The 27,715-nt window shown below is 43.1% G+C and overlaps 1 protein-coding gene across 2 annotated transcripts; it reads left to right on the top strand.

Annotated features, from left to right (window-relative positions):
• Positions 1–444: 444 nt before the first annotated feature.
• On the top strand, positions 445–27,196 carry LOC115459709 (very low-density lipoprotein receptor-like). 2 transcript variants are annotated; one of them, XM_030189511.1, is made up of 7 exons: positions 445–527; positions 5,579–5,701; positions 9,448–9,570; positions 14,845–15,270; positions 17,034–17,108; positions 20,221–20,363; positions 26,755–27,196. In XM_030189511.1, exons 1-7 carry the CDS (start codon positions 446–448, stop codon positions 26,788–26,790), a joined length of 1,008 nt encoding a protein of 335 aa, XP_030045371.1. In that variant the 5' UTR covers position 445; the 3' UTR covers positions 26,791–27,196. The 2 variants fall into 2 exon arrangements, with proteins under 2 accessions (XP_030045371.1, XP_030045370.1); XM_030189510.1 differs by having other exon boundaries at positions 9,442–9,570.
• The last annotated feature ends 519 nt before the right edge of the window (positions 27,197–27,715 follow it).

Here is a 27,715-nt window from a genome sequence, read left to right as displayed (position 1 = left end):
AGGTGTGCGCACATGCGCAGTACGATCGCTCGCGCGACGGAACGCCGTAAAGAGATTTTGCTTTAAAATCCTCCGGGGCCGACGTGGCGTCACCCACTTGTGAGAATATGCAGCCTGCTGTCTTCGGAGAACACCTGTTACAGGTAAGTAACTACTCTTTTCCTGCAGAGCAGATATGCAGCAAAGCACCACTACAAGAGCCGAAGAGATCAGCCAATCAAGCTTCTCGCTCCGCCCCTCTTCCAATAATAAGTTGCACCTCCTCTACTTGCTCCCAATAGGAATTCGCTGTAGCCAACCACGTGACACCAGAAAGCGGCGGGATAAAGGCAACTGGTGTTGTACCATTCCTATTTCCTAACGTCACATTTCCATGCGCGCGGCGCGCCACAGTAAGTGGGAGGGGCGGGACATTTACGGGGACCGTGACCATGTGGAGGACAGCATGATGGTGCATGCGTTGTATGGTTGCTGGATCCTCGAGGCTCTCCTGTTTCAGGCTCTTCTCTGGCAGCACGGGGTATCCGGTAAGTGTGAGTCCTTCCTTCCCATCGCCGGAGCTCAGAGAATTCATTGTGGCCATGTGGACTCATCGGCACGCCTTTCAGTGACTGTTATTGGCGTAGAGTGGAGCTCTGGCCACCCTAAGTTCTTTGCAAGTTTGCTGATTGGTGATGTGGTAGATGTAGGCGGACCCTGTCTTTGATGCTTATTGGTTGGCTTATGGGTCAGTCTAAGCAACGCCTCCTTTCTGTCATTGCTGGCAGTGTTGCCAGGTGGGCGGTTTTACCGCCCAATTGGGCGGTTTTCCGCGACCCGCCGCGGGAAATTTTTGCCCGCGGCGGGTTGCGGTTTTTTGGGCTGTTTTTTGGGCTTCAGGGCGGGGTTTTTTTTCAGCCGCGGGGGGCGGGGTTAGTGACGTTTTGGGCGGGGCCGATGACGTGGGAGGTGGGGCCGGTGATGGAGGAGGCGGGGCCGGTGACGGGGGAGGCGGGGCCGGTGACGGCGGGGGCGGGGCCGGTGACGGCGGGGGCGGGGTTGATGACGGCGGGGGCGGGGTGATGACGCGGGGGTGGGGGTGTCAGGGGCGGGGTTTGTGTTTGGGCGGGTTTTGGGCTGTTTCTTGTGCGGGATTGGGTGGGAAAAAAATTTTCCACCTGGCAACCCTGATTGCTGGTTGGAGGTCATTCTCTGGTTGAAATGGGCTGATGATAGGTGCCAGTTAGGTAGTAGTTGTGGTTGACACTCAGTTCCCTGTGAAGGGAATGATATATTAAGTTGAATAGCTTCTGTATATTTCTGACACATTTTCATGATCTAAGTATTTTTTATTTTTGCATTTTGTGTAGGCAGTGTAATGAAATTGGCCAATGCCCCACCGATATTTTGCCCAACCTAGGGCAAACTAGAGAGCTTGAGGTTGGGCTGGAAACTGGGTTATTTGGTCCCTCCAAAAAAGGTGTATCGTTGCCCCTGCTTGGGGATATTGGAGGAGCAGCGTAATGATTAGAGCAGCAGGCTGAGATTCAAATCCCATTACTGCGCCTTGTGATCTTGGGCCAGTAACTTAACACTCCATTGCTTCAGGAACAAACTTAAATTGTATCTGAATGTAACTTGATTTATAAAAGGTGTGGGCCAAATCTAATAATAGACATGTATGGCCTGAATGGAAGGAAGGGTAGTGTAATTTTTTTTTTTGTTTAGTAAGATCTGTTTTACAGTCAGGATAATTAAAATATTTCATTGTCATTTTTAATGACTGCAGGATATTAACAAATGTGGTCACTGAATAGGATCAGTAGCCCTCATGGAGAAGGCCTTTTTCCTTCTTTACACAATGAGGCATATTTTCAAAGCACTTACACTTACAAAGTTCCATAGAACCTATGGGCCATAGGCCTATGGTACTTTGTAAGTGCTTTGAAAATGAGTCCCACTGTGTAGTTAATTCTTGCTGGCACAAGATGGAGGAAAAAACTCAGAAGCAGTTTTGGAGATGAGGTCACTCAGGGTTGCATTATGACTTTTGTGGACCCTAGGCACTTTTGCCTTCGAGGGCCCCTCCCTTGGTGGCATTTACTAGATGGCTGAGCTCTTAGTTTGAGTTGGATGTATATTTTATTTGTACTTGATTTGTATTTTATGTATTTATACTTTTTTTTTTTTTTTTTAATTTTATGTATTTATACTCTTGTATATTTTTGAGACTGAGAGGCAAGGCATGAAAATAAGCTCTTCATTTTTAATCTTTCTGATTAAAAAAAAATTCAAACATTTTCTTGGGCTCTAGGCACTAGGGCTGTACTGAATATTCATATTTGATTGTGCCCCAAATCCATTACTTGTATTTGGCCAAATAGTGGTTTAAGTTTGAATATGAATAATCTGGGGCTGTACTGTAAGGAATCCTATTGAAATAAACGATCTCTGATTTCACATTGCTTCTTTTATTATTTATGTTAAAAACCATTATTCGTGTTTGGACGAATAGTAAAATATGCTATTTGGTACAGCTGTACTAGGCACTGTGTCTATTAATGGAAGTCTGCCCTGAGATCACTAAGGTAGGCATTCCTCAACAGATGTTTGTTTTAAATTCTTCATATCCTGCCATTACTGAAAACAGGTCATAGCGGCTTGCAAATAAAATCATAAAATACTTAGAAAAGAATGCCAAATAAATAGGACAGAGTAAAGACCAGTCATACAACACAACATAATCACCCACAATACACTATCTTCATTTCTCGCCCTAGTCATTGAGACAATGCAGATCCATTGGTACCCCCCCCCCCCCCAAAAAAAAAAAAAAGACTTTAGGAAGACTCAAAGTTAACGGAATACCAAAAGCTAATTTAAAAAAATGTGCTTTGAGGAGGGCTTACATTTAGAGAAGGATAGTTCCAACCTAAGATATGGAAGTACATTTATTCCACAGGGGTGCTAAAAAGAAAAAAAGCAGAACTGTAGGTGGACTCATTATGGGCGAGTTTTGGAGAAGGGAGAACCCAAGTGGTGTGAATCAAGATAACTTAACAAACAGGATGGTGTATAGGGAATTATAATAGAGGAAAGATAAGATGGCGAGCTGAGATGAATGGCACAGAACCTTGAACTAACGTCTAAAGTGAACAGGTAACCAGTGAAGACAAATGAATGGGGGGGATGGGGGGGGTGACGTGGTCCCACTGCTTTGTTTTACATAAAAATCTCGCAGCATGGAGAGTTTGAATACGACGAAAGAGGTAGGAAGAGGTTCCATAGTAGATAAATTTACTGTAGTCAATTCGAGAAATGACAAAAGCGTGAATAAGGGTCTGGAGCGTAGGAAAATCCAAATCTTGACTGATAGAATGATGAAGCCAGTAAAAGCCTTTTTTTAATAACCTGAGATACTTGATGATCAAAAGCCAATTTTGATTGTAACCTTTCTTCTACACCTGAGCTTCATAATGAGAGATGATGTTGGAGAACCTGCTGTCACGCCTGTTCCATGCCAGGTTTGGCCATTCCTAGATTACTGTAATGGAATATATGCAGGGTGCAAAGACATGCTCCTGAAAAAATTACAGACTGCCCAGAACACAGCTGCTAGGCTCGTTTATGGTAAATCGAGGTTTGAAAGCTCAAGGCCACTGCGTGAGAAACTGCACTGGCTCCCTGTTAAGGACCGAATAACATTTAAAATTTGTACTTTGGTGCATAAAATTCTCTATGGTGACGCCCTTGTCAGCTTACCACCTCGAAACTCTCACAGACAAGCTTGTTTGTACCTAAATCTGCATTACCCAATCTACAGTGGCCTCAAGTATAAAACCACTTACCCACCACCTTCTCCTATATTAGCGCACAACTGTGGAATGGCCTACCTAGATTCGTGAAAGTTATCCCTGATCATCCGACCTTCAAAGGATACCTTAAGACCTACTTATTTGGAAAGGCTTGCGCTCTTGACCCGCACCGCTACCCATTGAATTCTATTTTCTATCCCTATTCTCCCACCTCTGCTATTACTCTCTTGTTCCTTTCCCTACAATGCCGTTGACTGTTTGTTTGAAGATTTCATGTATGCTTTTGTAAATTATTGTAAGCCACATTGGGCCTATCCGTGGGTGGGAAAATGTGGGATATAAATGCTATAAAATATAAAACTTTATATTCCTGGTACAACAGTTGTAGGAGAAAGGTTAGGGCTGAGTTGAAACTGTGCAGGGGAGGAGCTTCCTTGTGCACACTAGTCTTGCAGTACTGCAAATAAGACTAAGGAAGCAACAAGGCGAACAGTCCAGAAGATCGAATATGGAAAACAGAAAGAGGACAGACCGTATGAAAGAAGCAATCTTTTATTCACCCCAGGTGAGGCCTGAAGCTACCACTGAGAACTGAAGAGACATTGCCAGTATTGGCAATATTTTAAATTTAAATGCTTTACTTTTTGTCTATTAGATTGTAAGCTCTTTGAGCAGGGACTGTCTTTCTTCTGTGTTTGTACAGCGCTGCGTACACTTTGTAGCGCTCTAGAAATGTTAAATAGTAGTAGTAGTAGTAGTATTGGAAGACTAATGTGCTCAGACTTTAATTATTACATTTCAACACATGAAACAAGATAAGGACTTTTCACACATGAAACAAAATAGAAATCAAAAACTAATATTGATCGTCAAGCCCACATCAAGGGAGAAGAACCTACACATGATAACAAATCAGTATTAAATACCTAATTAACCCACCCCTGTTTACTAAGCTATGTGGTAATGCTGACACAGTCCATTCAAAGTGAATGGGCTGTGTAGGTATTAGTGCACGGCAAAACAGGAGGGTAAATGAGCTTCCTTCCTTATTGACTCCTTGTGAAAAATCTACTTATTTCCCATGATCTTTAAGAAAATCCTCTGTGTTGTTTCTCAAACAAATAAATGCCTTTCCATTCGAGGTAATTAAATATTTACAAGGATATTTGAGGAAAAAAGTAGCCGCAAGAGTCAACCCTCGAGGTTTCAGGCACAAAGATAAACAAGCTTCCTTTAGGGGAGCCTAGTGGACAGCAGCTTTTCAGCATGTTTTGCTGCTCTGTGTGATCCAGGAGCTACTATTTGCAGTCTTGGATGTATTTTTACTATCTCAGGGGGAAGCACCTTTTTACCCCTGAATAGTGTTCTTATGAACCCCTAGCGCAGCCTTTTTGGTGAAATGTGGCCATGTCTGGTCTTTGATAAACACTTTTCTCCACCTCAGTGCATCTGCTTTCTTCTGTTCTACTGGTTTACTTATTGGCAGATTGCAGCCTCCTTTTGCTGTTAATTACAAGGCCTATACAGATTCCATTTTCCCTATCTACTGAAATACAGCTGATCTTGAGCCTCTGGACTTGTCCCTAGCTTCTGTCACCCTCTGTGTGGAAAAAATATTTCTCTGTTCTTGATTATGCATGAGATAGATGTGTATGCAGATTGATCTCATGAATATTCATTGTGGATATTCTGAAAACCTGAGTAGCTGGGGATCGCCCAGGTTAGGTTTGGGAATCACTGGATAAACATTTTTTAAAAATCGGTTCTGTTTGTTTTCTGAATAGGATTGCCTGTGACGTCCTGTCTGTCGATGCAATATACATGCAGAGCTGGAGGTTGTATTCCTGCGTTCTGGCAGTGTGACGGTGATGAGGACTGCGCAGATGGCAGCGATGAAATCGAATGCCGTAAGCTATCCAGACATGAAGCAGCCAGTTTTCAGCTTTAATTCAATATCACCCAGAAAAGTGCTACATTTTAATAGGGGCAGTGTAATTCTCTTAATGTAGGATAAATCTGTCAGAAATTTACACTGAGGGAGAAATGGTGCAATGGGAGTTGTATTAAGGATATACAGAATGACTGCTTACACTGTAGTAAGGCTTGGCTGCCCGTGCTAGCTTTTAAAGTTAATAAATATTATGCAGTTACATTTTTCACTTTGTTTTTTGGACCTTCATACTGTCAGCACTTGGAGATAGTTACAACTCTTGCCTCTGTTAGTGCCACCAATTGTAATAAAGAGTAGTTTTTAAATGCACATTCGAGATGACATCTAAATCCGATCTTGGATGTTTTGTGAAAAACATCCAAAAATCCAGTAGCAAACATGGCCGTTTTCAAACCAGAAAAGTCCAACTTTTTGTTTCAAATATGGCCATTTGCTAGATATTTTTGTGCTCAGTACGTCTTATCTTTTAGTACCATTTTGGGAAAAGAAAAACCTATCCAAGGGAAAAATGTACAGAAAGCCATTGGGATGTATTGGGGGGGGGGGGGGGTGGCATTCTTAGTAAACTGGTCACACAGACATCCCAGCAGAACAGTGGGGCACCCTAGGGGGCACTGTAGTGGACTTCACATTAAAAAGTCCCAGGTACACATCCAAACGTTACCCCCTTATACTGTATGGTGAGCCCTCAAAAACTCGCCAAAAATTTACTGTTCCCAACTGTATACCACTCCAATAGCCCTTATGCCTGCAGGTGTCACCTATATGTTGGTACACTAGGTTTTTTTGGTAGGTTTTTGAGGGCTCACACTTTACACCACAAATGTACCAGTTGGAGTGGAATATGGGCCTGGGTCCTCTTCTCTGCAGTATGTAGTGAAATCCACTGCACCGACCACTAGGCTACTCCAGGGACCTACTTGCCGCTCCAATAAAACCAGCCATAACATCTGAAACTGACATAGAAGCTGGTATATTCTGCTGCTTTTTTTTTCCAAATCTTTGGAGGGGGTAGGAGGGTTGCTTTATGACCACTAGGGTTTATATTAAGGGGGGGCGGGGGTCATGCTTCAGTCCCTCCAGTGGTCATCTGGTCATTTAGAGTACATTTTCATGACTTAGTCATAATTGAAGCAGGTCTAGACCAAAATGTATAACTTTTTTAGCTCTGGGCACTTTTTGCTTTGCATTCTGCGAACATCTAGATCCCGCCCCCAACACACCCCATCGTGTTTTGAATACACTGCAGAGAAACATCTCAAATCTGAGTTTCAAAAATTGCGATTTGGATGTTTTTCACTGCCACCGGCTGCCTGGTTTGCAAGTGTTCCGGCAGGGAGGATGTCATTGGCTGGTGAGGATGGAGATCCCCCACCCCCCCCCCACCAGCCATGCTAAGGAAGAACCAATTTTTGGTGGGCCCCTATGCCACTGGGCTATTTACAGCTGGTGGTGCTCACCATGTTTACATTGCCAGGAGGCATGATGGGGACAGGGAGAGGGAGTTTTTTTTTTTTTTTTTAAAGCACATCTACATGGATTCCCCATCTCAATTCACATACAGTGGGGGAAATAAGTATTTGATCCCTTGCTGATTTTGTAAGTTTGCCCACTGACAAAGACATGAGCAGCCCATAATTGAAGGGTAGGTTATTGGTAACAGTGAGAGATAGCACATCACAAATTAAATCCGGAAAATCACATTGTGGAAAGTATATGAATTTATTTGCATTCTGCAGAGGGAAATAAGTATTTGATCCCCCACCAACCAGTAAGAGATCTGGCCCCTACAGACCAGGTAGATGCTCCAAATCAACTCGTTACCTGCATGACAGACAGCTGTCGGCAATGGTCACCTGTATGAAAGACACCTGTCCACAGACTCAGTGAATCAGTCAGACTCTAACCTCTACAAAATGGCCAAGAGCAAGGAGCTGTCTAAGGATGTCAGGGACAAGATCATACACCTGCACAAGGCTGGAATGGGCTACAAAACCATCAGTAAGACGCTGGGCGAGAAGGAGACAACTGTTGGTGCCATAGTAAGAAAATGGAAGAAGTACAAAATGACTGTCAATCGACAAAGATCTGGGGCTCCACGCAAAATCTCACCTCGTGGGGTATTCTTGATCATGAGGAAGGTTAGAAATCAGCCTACAACTACAAGGGGGGAACTTGTCAATGATCTCAAGGCAGCTGGGACCACTGTCACCACGAAAACCATTGGTAACACATTACGACATAACGGATTGCAATCCTGCAGTGCCCGCAAGGTCCCCCTGCTCCGGAAGGCACATGTGACGGCCCGTCTGAAGTTTGCCAGTGAACACCTGGATGATGCCGAGAGTGATTGGGAGAAGGTGCTGTGGTCAGATGAGACAAAAATTGAGCTCTTTGGCATGAACTCAACTCGCCGTGTTTGGAGGAAGAGAAATGCTGCCTATGACCCAAAGAACACCGTCCCCACTGTCAAGCATGGAGGTGGAAATGTTATGTTTTGGGGGTGTTTCTCTGCTAAGGGCACAGGACTACTTCACCGCATCAATGGGAGAATGGATGGGGCCATGTACCGTACAATTCTGAGTGACAACCTCCTTCCCTCCGCCAGGGCCTTAAAAATGGGTCGTGGCTGGGTCTTCCAGCACGACAATGACCCAAAACATACAGCCAAGGCAACAAAGGAGTGGCTCAGGAAGAAGCACATTAGGGTCATGGAGTGGCCTAGCCAGTCACCAGACCTTAATCCCATTGAAAACTTATGGAGGGAGCTGAAGCTGCGAGTTGCCAAGCGACAGCCCAGAACTCTTAATGATTTAGAGATGATCTGCAAAGAGGAGTGGACCAAAATTCCTCCTGACATGCGTGCAAACCTCATCATCAACTACAGAAGACGTCTGACCGCTGTGCTTGCCAACAAGGGTTTTGCCACCAAGTATTAGGTCTTGTTTGCCAGAGGGATCAAATACTTATTTCCCTCTGCAGAATGCAAATAAATTCATATACTTTCCACAATGTGATTTTCCGGATTTAATTTGTGATGTGCTATCTCTCACTGTTACCAATAACCTACCCTTCAATTATGGGCTGCTCATGTCTTTGTCAGTGGGCAAACTTACAAAATCAGCAAGGGATCAAATACTTATTTCCCCCACTGTAGATCAAAAACACTAGATGTCATCTTCATTTACATTTGCCCAAAGGCATACATGAGCTGCTGGTATCCTTGGCCAGTTCCCCCATCCCCAGCCTTACCAGGGTCCCTGGCATCTAGAGGGAGTTGAAGTGATTCCTACGCACTCCTGCTCCAAAATGACCTCTGTGACCTCTAGGGGTCAGGCTGCCAAATAAGGGCATTTTACTCATTTTTTTTTTTTTTTTGGTCAGCCTGAACTGTAGCTTTAGTGATTTTAAAATGTGATTTTTAAAAAGATGCTCTCGTGCACATGGGGGGGGGGGGGGGGGGGGGAGATGTTGCACATTTTGTTTTTACCTATGTGCAGCTTCTGTTGTCCGTAAGTAGCCATCAACATGCAGTCATGGCATCTATTTTACAAGAGGTTGTACGTTTAGCTGAACCTCTTGTAAAATATTGTGAGAATTCTCCATCCTGATCTGGATGTCTAAATTCCTATCTCCACGTTTTTTTTCTAAAATAAGGCTCTTGGTTTATTTGTCCTAACTGTACTCCTTTCTCAGTTACAGGGGAAGCAGCCTGCCATGGGTTCTTGTGTTCTGATGGTGCGTGCATTAAGATGGAGTGGCAATGTGACAGGGAAGAAGATTGTAGGGATGGATCTGACGAGCTACCAGAATTATGTGGTAAAGGTTCGTAGACCTATGTCCACCATGGTATGAATATATTTGCATAACACTGACAGTATACGTAGTGATGTATGTTGTAGTGACACTGATCTTTCGGGCACATATGACCTCTCTGGTAGAAAGCTGCAGATTCATTCAGCTAAATCCTATTTTAATAGTGATGTTTTACGTAAAATGCTATGTTTTCCAGTGTTAGGCCAGCTGGACTATTCCAATGCCCTCCTCTCAGGTCCTCACATTAAGAACATAAGAATAGCTATACTGGTTCAGACCAATGGTTCATCTAGCCCAGTATCCTGTTTCCAACAGTGGCCAATCCAAGTCACAAGTACCTGGCAGAAATCCAATTAATAGCAATATTCCATGCTACCAATCCCAGGGCAAGCAGTGGCTTCCCCCATGTCTGAACAGCAGACTAGACATTTTTCCTCCAGGAACTTGTCCAAACCTTTTTTTAAACCCAGATAAGCAAACTGCTGTTATCACATCCTCCGGCAATGAGTTCTACAGCTTAACTATTCTTTCAATGAAAATATATTTCTTCCTATTTGTAGTAATTTCATTGAGTTCATTGTCGAGATCAAATGCTTACAGTGCATCGAGAACACCACAGTCAAAATGATAGGTGCTACACAGTGGGATCATATTATCCCCTTTTCAGTGAGGATTCCCTTCGAGATCTAACTTTTGTGAATACAATTAAAAATTCAGGTTCACCATCCAGGTTATAGCGGAATTAGAAAAGTTTCAAAGAAGAGCAACCAAAATGATAAAGGGGATGGAACTCCTCTCATATGAGGAAAGGTTAAAGAGGTTAGGGATCTTCAGCTTAGAAAAGAGACGGATGAGGGGAGATAAGATTGAGGTCTACAAAGTCCTCAGTGGTGTAGAATGAGTAGAAGTAAATTGATTTTTACTTTTGGAGCGAGTACAAAGACTAAGGAACACTCAAGGAAGTTACGTGGACATACTTTTAAAACAAATAGGAGGAAATATTTTTTCAGTCATTGAATAGTTAAGCTCTGGAACTCTTTGCCAGAGGATATAGTAAAAGCGGTTAGCGTATCTGGGTTTAAAAAAGGTTTGAACAAGTTCCTGGAGGAACAGTCCATAGTCTGCTATTGAGACAGACATGGGGAAGTAACTGCTTGTCCTGGGATTGGTAGCATGGATTGTTGCCACTATTTGGGTTTTTGCTAAGTACTTGTGACCTGAATTGGCCACTGTTGGAAACAGGATACTAGGCTAGATGGACCATTGGTCTTACCCAGTATGACTACTTTATGTTCTTTTATGTATCCTTCTTATCTCAGCCACTGATACTTTTATTTTTCCTTCCTTCCACCAAATCTGTTTTTGAAAACGTTTGTTCATCTGTATTTAGTGTAGTTAGTAGTGGAATAATTTACCACTTGACTTGCGTGCTGAGCCATCTTCTCAAAAATGCCATGAAAAGTATATATGTTTTGAGAAATCGTTTGCAGGCTGAGTTGAGCTCGGCCACAAGAGGCCTGATGGCTGGACTTTGTGGGGAACTGTAGAGCCCAGAAATAGACATCTGTCATCACTAATATTTTTAATTTGTAAACTGTCTAGGAGTTACTGATGGTGTGGTATATCAAATGATAAGTAAACTTGGAAACCTGACCACGTACTTGGTATTGTGTACCTAGGTTTTTCAGTGAAAAGATTTCAACCGATTAACACACATTCAGTATTTTTTGGTTTGGATAGTTGTTTTTGAGCAGAGCCCATCTGTAGAATGGTTTCCTAATTTACACTGGCCTTGATTCATTTAAAACATGTGAAGTAGTTTTGTAGAGCTTTTTCTGCATAACTGTTTTCTGCAGAGAAGAGGCCTCTTTCTAAAATTGCACCTCTTCTGGATTGGATTGAATTTCTTGATACACCACTTAATACCGAGAGTTTGAAAGCTATCTCTCTGACTGTTCTTTTCAACTCACTCTGGCTTTTGCTTTGTCACCTTCCCGGTTCTTTCCAGCGTCTCCCAGGGCTTCATCCTTTCCCCCACCTTGTTCAACATTTTTCTAGCCCCTTGACCGACTATTATTCAGGAACAAGGCTGTCAATCTTTCTGTTATGCAGATGACATTCAGATTCTCTTCAGTGTGTCAGATCCCTCCTCTCCTCCTACCATTCTGAACTCTTGTCTTACTGCTGTTTTATCCTGGATTTATTTATTTATTTTAGAACATTTGTATCCCACATATTCCCAACATAGCAGGCTCTATGTGGCTAACATTTATGGACCATGGTAACTTTCTCAGTTGGTCTAAGTGTGAAGCTATTGCCTTTATCAGCCCACATTCCCCTATGCCTATTGCTCCTACTTTAGACAACAACAATTTCTTGTTCAGTGACATTAAAATTCTGGACACTCACTTTCAACTCAGAACTCCACTTTTCAAAACACAAATTGACAATGTTGTGAGATCCTCCTTTTTGCCTTACACCACATCTGATCTGTTCGCTCCTTCTCCCCTCAGTCTATTCATTCTTTTTCTCGCTTTGGTTATCACTCGTCTTGATTACTGTAACTCCTTGTGTGCTGGACTTCCCATTGAAATGACATTCATTGAAGTGTTTCCAACTGGTTCAATCTTCAGCCGTTAAACTTATTCACAAAGTACACCAATTCGATCAGGTCACCCTACTACTACTACTTAACATTTCTAGAGCGCTACTAGAGTTACGCAGTGCTGTACAGTTTAACAAAGAAGGACAGTCCCTGCTCAAAGGAGCTTACAATCTAAAGGACGAAATGTCAAGTTGGGCAGTCTAGATTTCCTGAATAGAGGTATGGTGGTTAGGTGCTGAAGGCGACATTGAAGAGATGGGCTTTGAGTAAGGATTTGAAGATGGGCAATGTCTCAAACATTGGCTCCCTGTATCCACTATATACTGCTCATGCTTGTCTTTTAAAGGTTGTTTCCCAACGCCCTTGCTTACCTACACAAATTACTGGTCCCTTATTCCCCGTCATGACATCTTCGTTCCTCCTTTGATAATCCTTCTCTGTATTCTGGCGTCCTTTGCTTTTCACCTTTCACTCTCCTGTGACACTGCATTCAATTATTTTTGCCCCTAAATTTTGGAAATCTCTTCCCTCTTTTAGAATTGCTATGCCTTTGCAGTCATTTAAGTCTCTTCTTAAAACTCAACTTTTTTCCTATTTCTTTTGCCTCTGTTTCCGCCTAACTCTCCCCTCCTCTCATCTTCCTTGGAACTGCTCTTGTATGAGGAATTCTAAAGAGGTTCAGGCTCTTCAGCTTGGAAAAGAGATGGATGAGGGGAGATATGATTTGAGGTCTGCAAAATCCTAAGTGGTGTAGAATGAGTAGAAGTAAATCGATTTTTTTTTTACTCATTCCAAAAGTACAAAGATTAGAAGACACTCAAGGAAGTTACATGGAAATAATTTTAAAACAAATAGGAGGAAATATTTTTTCACTCAACGAATAGTTAAGGTCTACATCCTCTTTGCTGGAGGATGTAGAAACAGCGGTTAGCATATCTAGGCTTATAAAAAGGTTTGAACAAAATTCCAGGAGGAAAAGTCCATAATCTGCTATTGAGATAGACATGGGGAAGCAACTGCTTGCCTCGGTATTGGAAGCATGGAATGTTGCTGCTAATTGGGTTTCTGCCAGGTATTTGTGACCTGACTTGGCCACTGTTTGGAAAACAGGATACTGGGCTAGATGGACCATTGGCCTGACTCAGTATGGCAACTCTTATGTTCTCTCTTCTCTCCACCACTCTTGGCACAGAAGTTCTATTTTAATTTGTTGTGAACTACTTAGTCGATTGTTTGGGATCAATTTGCAGTATGTAAAAAGTGAGAAATAATTAAAAAATAATAATTGTAATACAAACACAAGCTGGAGGGGGGGGGGCAAGGGAGAGAAGAGCATCGGTGGGGGGCAGGGGACAGAGGAGAATCGCTGGGTGGCTGGAGGGGGGACAGAGGAGACACACTTGCACCCAGCAGTCTCACTCTCTCTCTGTCATACACACACTCGCACATTCTCTCTCTCTCTCACTCACTCACTCTCTCAAACATACTCTCTCAAACATACACACTCCGAGGAAAACCTTGCTAGCACCCAAGTCACTTAACCCTCCATTGCCTCAGGTACAAACTTAGATTGTGAGCCCTCCTGGGACAGAGAAATATCCAGAGTACCTGAATGTAACTCACCTTGAGCTACTACTGAAAAAGGTGTGAGCAAAATCTAAATAAATAAATTCTGCCAAAGCAACAAGATACCAATTAAAAAGCATAGGTGACAATAAAGAACTCTGGGGTACACCGGGATGATGTGCGCATCAGTAGCGTACCAAGGGCGTGGCAATGGGGGCGGTCCGCCCTGGGTGCAGGCAGCATGAGGGTGCACAGAGTAGGCGTTTGCCTGTCGGCTCTGCCGGTCCCCTGCCCCAGAACAGCGTAATTTGGCTGGAACAGATGTGGAGTTGAAGTGCTATTAAACTAGGCACCTTTCGGACTGCTCATGGAGTTACCTGTCCCCTGTAGTGCCTTAATGGAAATCCTTATAGAGCTAGTCCTCATTTACTTTGCATGGTGTGAGTCTGACCTGATCTCTCCCTTAAAAAAAAACCCAAAAAACTCCCTCCTCCGATATTCATCTTGTGGCAGTCTTGTTTGTTTTTATAGATGCTGGCCACCATGAGTTCTTTATACCTGGATATAAAACTCCCTCCCCCGATATTCATCTTGTGGCAGTCTGTTTTTATAGATGCTGGCCATTCAGTGCCTGGATATTCAGTGCCAGCCCATACCCAGATACCAGAACTGAATATCCAGGTATACAGTGACCACCGGCAGTATCCGGACTGATACCCAGATAAAGTTGGGAAAGCTTTTTTGCTGTCCTGACTTTATGTAGGTGCTGATCTGTAAAATCGCTAACATCTGGATAAGTGTCTGTTCAACCCCCTCCACCCCTAGACTGTCCTGACGCTTATTTGGAAAGCACTGGGACAATCCATTGTAATTTTTCAGTTCCATTGAATATTGAGCCCATAGTTATTTACATGTTAATTTTACTGCAGTTGAGGTTTTTTTTTTCTAATCTAATTTTGTGGTCTCTATTATTTTATTTCTGTAACTTTTTTTTATTTTTATGATTCATTATATCTTTGGTTAACATAATAGTAGGTATGTTTTATTCTGTTTATTGATGTAATGTTGAGAGGTAGTTTTGTGATACTTCTATGTCTTTGGGCTGTGTTTAGGGAATGCCACATGTACTTCTAAACAATTCCGCTGCAGCAACCTGCAGTGTATACCTCAAAAGCAGGTCTGCGATGGAAGAGATGACTGCAAAGATGCCAGCGATGAAAGTCACTGCCCATCCTCCAGCTGCAAGTCCCAGGAATTTCAGTGCCTGCCCTCGGGCTTCTGTCTGCCCACAAATTCCACTTGTGATGGGAAGGAGGACTGTCCAGATGGATCAGATGAATCATCTGAGCTCTGCCAGCCCCAGCAGTTCCTCCTCTGTAATGCCTCGGAGTTCCAGTGTGCTTCAGGACGGTGTATCCCCGAATCTTGGAAATGTGATGGGCATGCAGACTGTGACAATGAAGAAGATGAGGCAGATTGTAATCTGTCTGACACTGATTCTACAGAGTCTCCCTCAGTGGGAGAGGAAGTGGCAGCTGGTAAGAGGCAGCACCTGAAGGGCCAGCCAAGGATGCTGAGAGGTATTGAGAAGGTGGGCAGGGCTTGGGGGGAGATTTTAGGGTGCTCTGTTTATGAAAGGGTATCAAATGAGTAAGAGCAGGGCAGCCTAGGGTGTAGAAAGAGGGAGCCCAGAGGTGCTGAGTGGTTGGAGATGGACCACCCAAAGGGTACCGAGTGACTCTTACCCATCAGTTATTTCACTGTAGGATGCCATCTTTGTTCAGTATTCTTAAACCTTATGTACTTTCAAGAACCCTCCGATCTGTACATCAGAATTGACTCGTATCTCAACTCATTTTACACATACACACTCATCTGGCCAGAACCGTTTTCTTTAGTGTGACAGCCCCAATGTTATATAATTCTTTTAACATTTTTTTTAAATGGAAGAACTCTCATAAAGTAAATTTTGAGTAATGTTAAAAAAAATGTTTTTTTATTCAGACAGGCCTTTCCAACTGCTAAATATTCAGATTAATGATAGTACCCAACAACTGTGCCTGGCCTTGTCCCAATGTGACTTCACTTCATATGTCCTCAAGTTTTTACACAACCTACCTTCCTTTTGTGTCTTAGTTTATCTAGTTTTATTTCCAACCTACTACTACTACTACTACTACTTATCACTTCTATAGCACTGCAAGGCATACGCAGCGCTGTACACCATACATGAAAAGACAGTCCCTGCTCAAAGAGCTCACAATCTAAATAGGACAGACAAACAGAACAACTAAGAGGTAAGGGAATTAAAGAGGTGGGGATAAAAGGGTACAGGGCAAGTAAGTAGTGGTTAGGAGTCAAAAGCAGCGTTAAAGAGGTGGGCTTTTAGCCTGGATTTGAAAACGGCCAAAGACGGGGCTAGACGTACAAGCTCGGGAAGTCTATTCCAGGCATGAGGTGCAGTGAGATAAAAGGAACGGAGTCTGGAATTAGCAGTAGAGGAGAAGGGGACAGCCAAGAGAGATTTATCCTCAGAACAGAGTACCCGAGGGGGGGTGTAGGGAGAGACAAGAGTGGAGAGGTACTGGGGAGCGATAGAGTGAATGCACCTAGTTCCCTATCCTCTTATAAATAGGAAATTGCACCTTAGGCCTCCTTATATTTCTACGTCCACCTTTTTCCCTTAATTTTATTTAGATTGTAAACTGCTTAGGCATTTTTTAATGATTTGCAGTATAGCATTTAAAATGAAATGTGGTAGTGGGGGGAGAGGGAAGATGAGCAAAGGTTGGGGGTTGGAAATCTAGAGTTCTGCCTTTGGGAAGCGAAGACAGGCAGGCCAGGACATTGATGGGGGGGGGGGGGGGGTCTTTTACAAAGCGGCAGTAAGCCCAACGCGGGCTTACCGCGCACAAAAACGGAACTATTGCTGGCCCAATGCAGCCACTGGTGGTAGTTCAGCTGGAGCGTGCGCCATTTCCAGCTCTACAGGAATTAATTTTTTCCTTAGTGCGCTGCCCAGTTACCCGCCGCATGGCCACACGATAAGAGTTATCTTACAGCATGGCCATTTTGTTTGGGGTGGGGGGGGGGGCGTTTTACCAGCTGCGGTAAAAAGGGCCCTGGCATGCAGCAAGAAATGGCTCCTACCGCTTCCGCAGGGCCCTCTTTCCCGCAGCTTAGTGAAAGGACCTTGAGAGAGAGAAACAAACCAGGGTACTGAGAGAGACAGTGCCCATGTCAGTGACTGTTAAACTTGTATAGCATCTGACTTCACCGAGTATCCAAATGTTTGTTGCAGGTAATCATACTGCCTGTGAAGATGAGAATGTTTCCCACACCCAAAGAAACGTTCATTGGATGATGGCAGCACTTGGTATGTGAACACGTTTTCTCTCTTCACAGGATTTCACTGTAACTTAGATTTAGTCTGCAGCGTATTTGGACCTTGACAGGAGTCTCGTGTGGACCTGCCATCCGTCACGAGCCCCACCTGTGGCTGTCACATCGTGATATTCGTTTGTTCTTGCTTTTTTTTTTTCTTCCCCCCACAATCCCTTGCATTTGGTTTTATACTTTCTCCCCCCCCCTCCCCCACACTTTATTGGCCTAGTTCATTTCCTTGGGTTTGGGGGTTCTAGATAGCCATCCTTCCTGAATATGGGGATAGAAGGTTGAATGCTGGAGGCCTGATCATAGATGCTGAAGCTGAAGGGAAGTTCTGCAGGAGAGGAGGCATTGGTAAATTTTCTCCCCCCCCCCCCCCCCCAACCACACTATTCTAGCGACCTTTGCTCAAGGAGAACAATTTTCAATCATAGCACTCTATGATCAAGAGAATTCAGTATGTTACAATGCTCAAGGCAAGCAAAAAAGAGTGAGGTCTGAAGAAGCATCTAAGAAGACAGGTTCTTATAACAATCACATTTATTCCAAATGGTCAACACTGATACTGGTGCAATGGGAAATGTGACTTAATCATGCAGCTTCCTCAGTTTATATATAATTTTTTTAAAGTATATGGAAATACTTTTTTGTGTACATATAACCCTCTTAAGAAAAGCATAACAGTTAACACATTCATTATGGCTAGTTTAATGAATATTTTCTAGGCATTTGATTTTACACCCATAGATTGCTTTTGAGACTTTTTTTTTCCTCATGTTGTTTTGTGTGTTTTTGGCTTACAGAGCTTAAGACATTAGTTGGCTTTAAGTACCAACTTTGGTTGATAAAAACAAATAAAAATCTGACTTACCAACGTTTTTTGGAGTATTTTGAGCAAAAGTTTTTTTTTTTTTTTTTTTTAGATGATTCACTTTTTTAAGCTGTTGGTGACACAGCATGTCAATCAAAATAAGGGTGTGAATTGAGCCTTTAGATGAGAGCATGCGCCACGTTGGTTGCATTTTTTGCTACGAGTTGAATGTTGAAATAGCGGTCGTCACTGTGCCGCGGTAAGTTCATAATTTAATTTTTACACAGTGTTGCTGTGCTAGAATAGTGTTTTTTTTTTCTTTACACAGTGTTGGTGTACTAGAATGAATTGATTCTTAGCGCTTGTGTAAATACAATGTACTTAATTATAGAAACCACCTTTTAGTCTCCTGTTTTTGCAAAGGTGGTTTCTTTTGAATCACTACCGTCCGGTGTGACAGGCTTTCTTGGCTCTGAAGTTTCTCTCCGTTTAATCTCAGAGGACTTGGATACCTAAACACTTCACATAATTTATGCTCAAACCCTGACCCCTGAGGCAGGCGTTGTTTCACGCCGAAACATGGCCCGTGTCGGGTCGTTCACTAATAAAACACTCCTGTTGTCTCAGTCTTGAAGGCCCAGTGTTGCTTTTTTTGTTTGTGTACTTTTTATGTATGCTGGTTACTGTCTCTGTTTGGCTTAATCCTCCAGTGGTCATTTAGGGCACCTTTTTGTGACTTAGTCGTGACTGAAACAGGTCTAGACCAAAACATCTAACTTTTAGCTCTGGATGTTTTTGCTTTGTTCCATTATGGCAGAAAAACGTCCAAGTTTTGGGAACACCCAGATCTCACCCCCAGCACGCTCCCTTGTGATTTGGATGCACTGCAGATGAACTGCATAGAAAAGCGTCTTAAAGATGGATTTCAAAAATTGCAATTTGGATGTTTTGAGAAAAAAAAATCCATCTACTGCTTTTTTTTTTTGACATTTTTCTGTTTTGAAAATGAGCCCCTAAACTAAGAAGAGTTATATATAGACTCCTGGCACAGGCAGCATTATTAGAACACAGCCCAAGTCGAGTCATGTTTTCCGTTGCACCAGCATCAGTGTTGACCATTTTGGAATAAATGTGATTGTTTTAAGAGCCTGTCTCCTTGGATGTCTCTTTTCAGGCCTCACTTTTTTTTGCTTGCTTGCTCACACTTGTGAGGCTCCTTCTCCTTTTCTTTCGACAGTCCACAAGTCGCCATTTCTTAGTTCACCTCAGATCCAAGGTCTTACAGGGCTGAGTAATGATTGAAAACCAGGGAGCCATGTTCTGATTTGAGCAGCAATAGCTTGGCAGCAGGATCTGCTGAGGAATGCGTTATATCATGAAATTTCTTGTCTGCCTTTGATGCTCAAAGCAGCTTACAGCATTATCAGCATTCAGTACATTAGAACACTGCCCGAAAGAGTTTACAATTTAAGTGGATACCTGAGGCAAAAGAGTTTAAGGGGTGGGTGGGATGCATTTGACCCACTCCTTTCTTTGTTTCTCAGCCTTTAGCTTGAATCGCCAAACTGCTAGTGATTTTGTAAAAATATAAGCCTGATAGTGTATGTCTCCTTTCTATAGAAATCCTGGGTCAAAGCTACTCTGTTCTTTGAACAGCAGCACTTTTTACTTCTGACTTTATTGGGTTGTAAGTTGTTGTTCTCCTCCGTGACCTTGAAGCTGGCTCTGATCTTTTTCAGCCTAGGTAGGAAGGGAGACATGGGCTGCCTTTTTTTTTTTTGGGGGGGGGGGGGGGGGGGAGGGTTGGTAAGTTTCCATCACACATGCTACCGACTGCTGTTGGACTGCAGCTCCATGCACTTCAGGTACTTTTTCTCCAGGTTTATGCCTGGTCATTAGAGTGAAAGTTGTTGATTGGGGTCCATGCCCTAGGACTTGCTCTGTGGTCCTGGAGCTGTGAAGCTCAAATCTGGTCACTAGGTGTTTCTGTTCAACCAATGACCTCCACTTGCCCCTCCCTCCCCCTGTGCCTCCACAGTATTCCCATGCCTGGTACACCCAGGACATGTAAGATCTGAGCTGGGACTTGAACTAGGTCATGTGGCTGCTGAGTCGCTGGAACAGCCAGGTCTAGCAGGCTTCCAACTGCTGTATTGCTCATAGAGAAAGCTAGATTGTTTGCAGAGGGGTGATAAACTTTTATACCAGATCGATAAGATTGCAGTTTTTGGTGTGGTACATTCTCTGCTATACTGTGAAACTTGACAAAAAAAGCTCCTTTCTTTTGCAGTGGTCTTGGGTCTTATTCTGTCTTGCATTGTGTTGTGGTGTGGCACAAAAACAAAGTGGAGTTCTGTGCTATCAGACTTTGTGGCAATCTCTAAGAAGCATATAGTGCCTGAGAAGACACGATCCAGCTCAATCTCATACATGGTCAGTATCTTTCTTGTCTGGGGGAATGGCAGTATGAATATCTCTGCAATAGTAGCAAATTTTAGGGACATATTTAGCAACATGAGCTACCATTTAAGTTGTGTTATTTTACCACAAGTCCCATTTTATGCAATGAGACCTACTTACTAATAACTGGGGTTAACAGTAAAATAACACATCCTAACAGTAACCCACATGGATAACATCTCCACCCCCCCTCCCAAAGCTGGCAGAGCTTGCTGTCTTTTATCCATTGGAAAAAAATCAAGAGAATCTTTTTGATATTTTTAGTATGTTTTGTGTTAAGACTGGTACGATCCCTTTCCCTAACTATACAAGAGGGCATGAAGCCAGGTGACTCCCCACCAGGGCCTGTCCTATCCTATTATTTGAAAAAGCGGGGAAAATGTCTCATCAATCAGTGGCAGTGAGTGGGGCAGTAGGAAGTGTACTGTCCAGCACTTTACAAAGTTCAAGATTTTGTGGTGTGGTTCCCTGAAGAAGCAGTGCAAAACGGGACCGTTGGGATCATACGCTCTTTCTGTTATAAGCTGAAATATACCACCTCGCACACAACTGGACAAAAAGAGATAAGTCCACCTTTATATACAGAATTGAACTTCATTAATTTTTCCTGGAGTTGATTTTTAAAGATATATAAAATTATACAAAAAAAATAGAAAAAAAATCTTTTGGGGTGGTTTTGCCGATTACATGTATATGGTGTGCAGATATTATTGTTGGCCTGCCACTGATTATGAAAAAGCAGGGAAAATGTCTGTCACTTTTCACTGTAGATTGTTTTTTGATGTTGATCAGTATGAAGGTGCAGTGACTTTGATCTGTGATATTCTTTATCCTATTATATGGCCAGCTGTGGTGATGGGGGGGAGGACTGGGCTGCATTGTTCTGGTTTCCAGATAACCAGTCTCAGCATAGCTTTCTTCCCATGATGTGTCAGCGTGGTAATGTACTAGAGCATTGTAGGGTGGCATGGATCCAACTCTAAGAGGACTGTGGGTAACTGAACTCATCCCTTGACTCTTGGTCTGTCCAATATGACAATTGATGATAGGGTTCATATTAAGTTATAAGGGATGTAGGCAGTGGTGTGCTGGTAAATTTTTAACAGGCTCTCTCCCTGGTCCAACTCTGCGCCCCCCACCCCATCTACCTCTGCGCCCCCCCCCCCCCAAATTGCAGAGCTGGCTATACCCAGGGAGAGAGCCAGGGGGGGAGGGGTCACGCGCATTTCTCTCCCCGGGAAATTATTTTTATTTTTAAATGCTTCCAAGTTCCAATCTAATTCAAGTTTAACGTGGGATAAAATGCCATAAATAAGTAAATAAATTGACAGAAACTCTGAACATTGAGAACCTGATTCCCATAACATGATGCCTGTTTTAGAAGCCCATTACCAGGAGAAAAAAAATCTTTGCAGGGTCATAAATAAGTAACTAAATAAATAGTTAGATAGAAACCTGATCCTTATAATATGACATCTGTTTTAATGGCCCTTTACCAGGAGAAAAAAGATCTCTGCACAAATATAATACATGCTAGGGTGTCCCTATAACCAGCCCCTCTAAATGACACACTGAATATGATTGATAACAAATTACTACTCTATCTATGAAAAGTTATTCCATTACTATACTTCCTCTGACCTCTGTGTACATCTGTATGCTGCCAAAGCTGGCATGTTTGAAAATATAAGAGAGATTGAATTAAAATGCTACCAACAATAAATAACGACAACCTACATGCAGCAGCTCAAGTTTGCTTGATTTTGTTTTCAGTTTAACGGCGAGGACAGCCTGCACGGGAAGGGGAAACAGACTAACTTAAATAGCTTCAACTTTTTTTTTTTTTTTTTTTACTTCATGCTGTCTTCATTCAAACCCAGCATAATCTCCCTCCTGCTGCTCCTCTGTGAATCCTACCTCTCAGCTTCCATTCCCTCTGGCCATTGTTTAAACATTACTTGTTCCTGCAGCTGTAGTGGTAACACAAGACGCTGCCTGATCCACCCAGTGCCTGTCTTTGCCAGTGAGTGTACAGCCCCGCTGATGCAACTGCCTGTGGGTGGGATCCAGCAGAGAAAAGGCTCCGGGTTGGTCAGGCAGTGGTGGGGGGGGGGGGGGGGGGGGGGGGAGATGATGATCCTAAGGGACGACATGAGGAGGTATGCTGGGAGCCTATGGGAGGGTGGGGGCTTGGGGAGGAGGGAGAGAGGAGGAGAAAAAAAAAAACAGATAATTGTGTGCTTGCTGCCTGACTCCAACAACCGGCTCGTAAAAATCAATAAAATTTAACAAGGGGCTCGTGCGAGCCGGCTCCAGCACACCACTGGATGTAGGGGTGGTATATGCTCTGACTTCAGCGGCTCTCATGGTATACCTCAGACTCCCTTTAACCTCAAGCTTGTATGTACATGCCACACTGGGAAAAGACCAAGGGTCCATCGAGCCCAGCATCCTGTCCACGACAGCGGCCAATCCAGGCCAAGGGCACCTGGCAAGCTTCCCAAACATACAAACATTCTATACATGTTATTCCTGGAATTGTGGATTTTTCCCAAGTCCATTCAGTAGTGGTTTATGGACTTGTCCTTTAGGAAACCGTCTAACCCCTTTTTAAACTCTTCCAAGCTAATGGCCTTCACCACATTCTCTGGCAACGAATTCCAGAGTTTAATTATGCGTTGGCTGAAGAAAACGCTTCTCCGATTTGTTTTAAATTTACTACACTGTAGTTTCATTGCATGCCCCCTAGTCCTAGTATTTTTGGAAAGTGTGAACAGACGCTTCACATCCACCTGTTCCACTCCACTCATTATTTTATATACTTCTATCATGTCTCCCCTCAGCCGTCTCTTCTCCAAGCTGAAAAGCCGTAGCCTCCTTAGTCTTTCTTCATAGGGAAGTCGTCCCATCCCCGCTATCATTTTAGTTGCCCTTCGCTGCACCTTTTCCAATTCTACTATATCTTTCTTGAGATGCGGTGACCAGAATTGAACACAATACTCAAGGTGCGGTCGCACCATGGAGCGATACAACGGCATTATAACATCCTCACACCTGTTTTCCATATTGTTCCTAATAATACCCAACATTCTATTTGCTTTCCTAGCCGCAGAAGGTTTCAGTGTATTATCAACGACGACACCCAGATCTCTTTCTTGGTCCGTAACTCCTAACGTGGAGCCTTGCATGACGTAGCTATAATTTGGGTTCTTTTTTCCCACATGCATCACCTTGCACTTGCTCACATTAAACGTCATCTGCCATCTAGCCTCCCAGTCTCGTAAGGTCCTTTGTTAACTTGTGACAGGATTGTGAAAAATTACAGACTTTAAATAACTTTGTGTCATCAGCAAATTTAATTACCTCGCTAGTTAATCCCATCTCTAAATCATTTATGCAGCAAAGATCCTCTGGTTTGGTGCTGACAGAAATTATAGATCAAAAGACAGCAGAGGGTTAAACCAGCTGACAACTGTGGAGAGCATCTTCCTGGTCGATGACATCACAGATGGGTCATATTATTGTGATGTCACAGTTCAGTCACTAATGTTTCTCTCTTTAATACACTGGTGCCTAGTAGTGAAATGCTCCAGATTCTTTTTGCTTGTACATGGTGGGGGCTGTGTAGCTGCAAGAAATAGGCACAAGTAACAGCTTTGGTAACATGTTTCCCAGCCATACTTCAGTTGCAGAAGGTTTTGCACCCATTGAATGAAAAGGGAAAACAGAAAAAGTCCTACCCTTTTCTCAGCTGTTCTGAGGATTACTGCTTCTTTTAAACCTACAGAGGTGTGTGAAACCTTCTCTTTTTGCAAAGGAGGTAAGAAGAGAAAATCGCATGCAAGCAAAGAATCTAAGTCCTCTCTACTAAAGCTGGAACAAATAAAGCAACAGTTAGCCAAAGGCTATGAAAATTTGAAAAAAAACAAAAAACCTTTCCTAAAATAACTAGCTCAATCTGTAATGTCCTCCTCCAAACTGGCTGAAAAGCCTATAAATCAAAGATCAGCCTTGGGCTTGGTAGAAGGGAAGGAATTAAACTAGAGGCTTCCTTCAACTGGTTATCTGTGCTCTAAACTGATGTTATGCTAAGCTCTAAAATAACTAAACTAGACTCTAGAACAGTTTTTATGTGAAACTGTGACAGACTTTAAAGGCTTACACTATTGTAAAAGCTAACTTTGCTAAGGGGTCCTTTTACTAAGGTGCGCCAAAAAGTGGTCTGCGCTGGTGTAGGTGCGTGTATTGCGTTGGGTGAAGAAAATGTTTCTCCGATTTGTTTTAAATTTACTACACTGTAGTTTTGCCTCCACCTACCCTCCTCTCCTCCTTCCTGTACACATTAGTTGATTTGATTTGCTTACTTTATTTTTTGTCTATTAGATTGTAAGCTCTTTGAGCAGGGACTATCTTTCTTCTATTTTTGTGCAGCGCTGCGAACCCCTTGTAGCGCTATAGAAATGCTAAATAGTAGTAGTAGTAGTAGTATTGGACGCGTGCAGGTCCGTTTTTCAGTGCATCTGCAAAAAAGGCCTTTTTTTGGGCCGGAAATGGACATGCGGCAAAATGAAAATTCGCGCATGTCCATTTTGGGCCTGAGACCTTACCGCCACTCATTCATTTAGCAGTAAGTTCTTGCATGCTAGCTGGGCGGTAATCGTCAGTGTGTGTACAATGCCAAATACCACCCGGATAGTGCTGCATACCAGAAAATAAAATATATTTTCCAGCGCTTGTACTGGATGCTTGTAAAAAAATGAAATTACCGCCTTGGCTACACGGTAGCCAGGCGGTAGTTTTGAATTGGCGCGCTTTGGGCGCATGTAGGCGCCTACATGGCTTAGTAAAAGGGCCCCTAAATAAGCAGAATAATTAAATATTTTATTGTGGTGGTTGTTTTAATTTTAACCTCAAGCTTGAATACAATTTCCTAGCAGGTAAGATATTCACCAGTAAAATTTTCTTCCCCTCAGCAAGTCCTCTCTCTCAGCACCTCTTCAGGCCCTGCTGTAGTTCATTAGTATTCAGTTTGGTGGCGATCTGATCTGTCTACATTCAGAGTTCAGACACTTCTTGCTGGACTCCGAGTGATGCAGAGGACACCATGACCCTAGCCCCTGTGCTCCTAGGAACAGGGGAGGGGCTGAAGAGCTCCCTGTAAATGAAATGCTGATAGTTTGAATGTTTACTGCATAAATTTGGGGTATTTAGATAATTTTAAACTGGAAAAGTTTCCCATATAGGTATTTGTATAAGATGTACATGAATATTTTTCTCAAAAAATTTAACTTTTGAAAAATATTTTGATTTCTCATATTTTATTATTTCCATAGCACTATCTGTAGTACTGCAGTGCTGAACAGACAGCCCCTGCAAGAAATAGACACAATTCACAGGGCCTTTTACGTGTTAAAAAAAAAAACCCCAACAAAAACCAGCATGGCCACCTGATGGGCCGATGCTCAAAACCTAAAGCTGGTGCTAAAGACCAGGGTTAGTGTGCCGCACAATACTGTAATAGTTTCAGTGTGGACACTGAAACCATTAGCGCAGACTGTATTTAAGTGCAATCATTTAGTACCTCCTGGAATTTGTAAGAAAATAAGGTGCATTTAGTGCCAGAAAAAATTATGCCTGTGTGGGGCAACAGTAGAAGGGTTGGTTGAGAGAAGGGGTGTCCCAGGATGTACTGGGTGCTGCACTGCTATTTTGATGACATGCCCCCAGAGCAGGAGGGAGGAGGCATCCCTCTCTCCTCCATCCTGCCTCATATTATGTATGGAGGGGTTTTGGGGGCAGTTGCTCATCAGAGTGGACTTGGGGGAGGGGTCCTGGTCTGGAGTCCCATTGGACCACCAGGGCTTTTTCAAAGATGGAACGGGGGGGAGGCAGGGGTTCATCGGACCACCAAAGATTTTTTTTTAAAGGGGCTGATGCTGAAGGGGGGGGGGGGAGCGGCATAGGATAGGATGGGCCAGGTTAAAAAAAATGTATTAATAGGGTTGGTGTAAAGGACACTGTAGCATGCTCCCCCACCCCACCCCAAGATGTTAACTTTCCTGGCAGTGCCTGAGCCAATCCGTGTTCAGGCACGGACAGGAAAATTAGTGCAGACTCATTAATACCGCAGTTTTAACATGGAATTTATTTGCATGCTCATTATTCTGCGCTAGGTTCATGGTAGAATTTGATTCTACCATGATCCTTTGAGCAGTGGCCTGTCAGTGATTCACAGTCTGGTTTTCTGTATTGCTCTGTGGTAGCCTTGACCATATTCATGAAATTTTGCAATAAAACATCTAGCTCTTCTCAGGAGTACCACGCCTCAGTCCCTTGTCTTTTTTTTTTTTTTTTTTTGCTGTAGCTGACTGATAGAAGGAGAGAAGCTGATGAGGACTGAGCCACCTTTCACTCTCCAGCTGCTCACCTGTGGCAATGATGCAAAGAAGGTGGTTGAGAGAAAGGCCTTTTCATCTGTGTCAGCAACTCAGGATTGTCACATTTTGTTTTCATTGGGAAAAGCACTGGGGGTGCAGGAGTATTTGGTGCTGGTTAATTTGAGAAAAATCAGGTTGTCTTTTTTTACTGCAAGGTATTGAGGTTTATAGATGAAACCATTCACTGTACGTTAAGTGATCTGTTGTAGTTACCTCAATGGCGACAGATGTTTGTCTTCATCTTAATTGTTTAGAGGGGAAAAAATTCTGGCGCTATTCAGTAACATAATGAGTTTGTTAGTTATTGGTCCAGTCCTGTACTGCTGTGTGACAGTCTCTGCTCCATTTCACAAACTGAATGAAATTGAGCTGCCTTCAGCTGCTGCCTAATTGCTGTAGAGTTATTTCCTGAGCGTTTTTGTAGGCCTCACCACCCCTCTCAGTCTGCCCTCAGTTTATGCACTCTCTCTCAATACAAGCCTATATCCCTGTGGTGGGATAGAGAGAAAACTGCCTGCTGGGCTCCATTTTGACACTTCAGAACAAGATAAATTCCATTTCATCTATTTATTGTTTATAAAAATATTATATTTATTTTCTAGGGGCGAGGGCGGGGAGGTTTGATTACAGAATTGGCATTTGCTTCCCACATACAAGTTTCTCTTTACCACTTTTGCTTTGTATGCTTGAGAACCTACAGGCCGGACCAATCTCACTCGTGATTGTTTGTGTCTGGGTTGGACGGCACCATACAGGATTCATGTTGTGACTGGATAGGGCTGTGGAGAGTCTCAGCAAAGGATTGTCCAGCAAGGTTTGGTAGCTTGCTACTTCTGCTTTGGACTGCCAAACTATGGTTGATTTGGGCAGTTTCTCCAATCTTGCTTG

This window comes from Microcaecilia unicolor, unplaced genomic scaffold (genome assembly GCF_901765095.1).
Source record: "Microcaecilia unicolor unplaced genomic scaffold, aMicUni1.1, whole genome shotgun sequence".
NCBI classification, from domain to species: Eukaryota; Metazoa; Chordata; class Amphibia; order Gymnophiona; family Siphonopidae; genus Microcaecilia; species Microcaecilia unicolor.
This window is presented reverse-complemented; position numbering and strand designations above follow the sequence as displayed.

Excerpts from the sequence above, each read along its gene's own strand:
- LOC115459709 (XM_030189510.1), top strand. The coding sequence starts at position 446 with ATGATGGTGCATGCGTTGTATGGTTGCTGGATCCTCGAGGCTCTCCTG. Across the intron at positions 5,702-9,441 it reads CAGCGATGAAATCGAATGCC|TTACAGGGGAAGCAGCCTGC; the intron begins GTAAGCTATCCA and ends CTCCTTTCTCAG. Across the intron at positions 9,571-14,844 it reads ACCAGAATTATGTGGTAAAG|GGAATGCCACATGTACTTCT; the intron begins GTTCGTAGACCT and ends GGCTGTGTTTAG.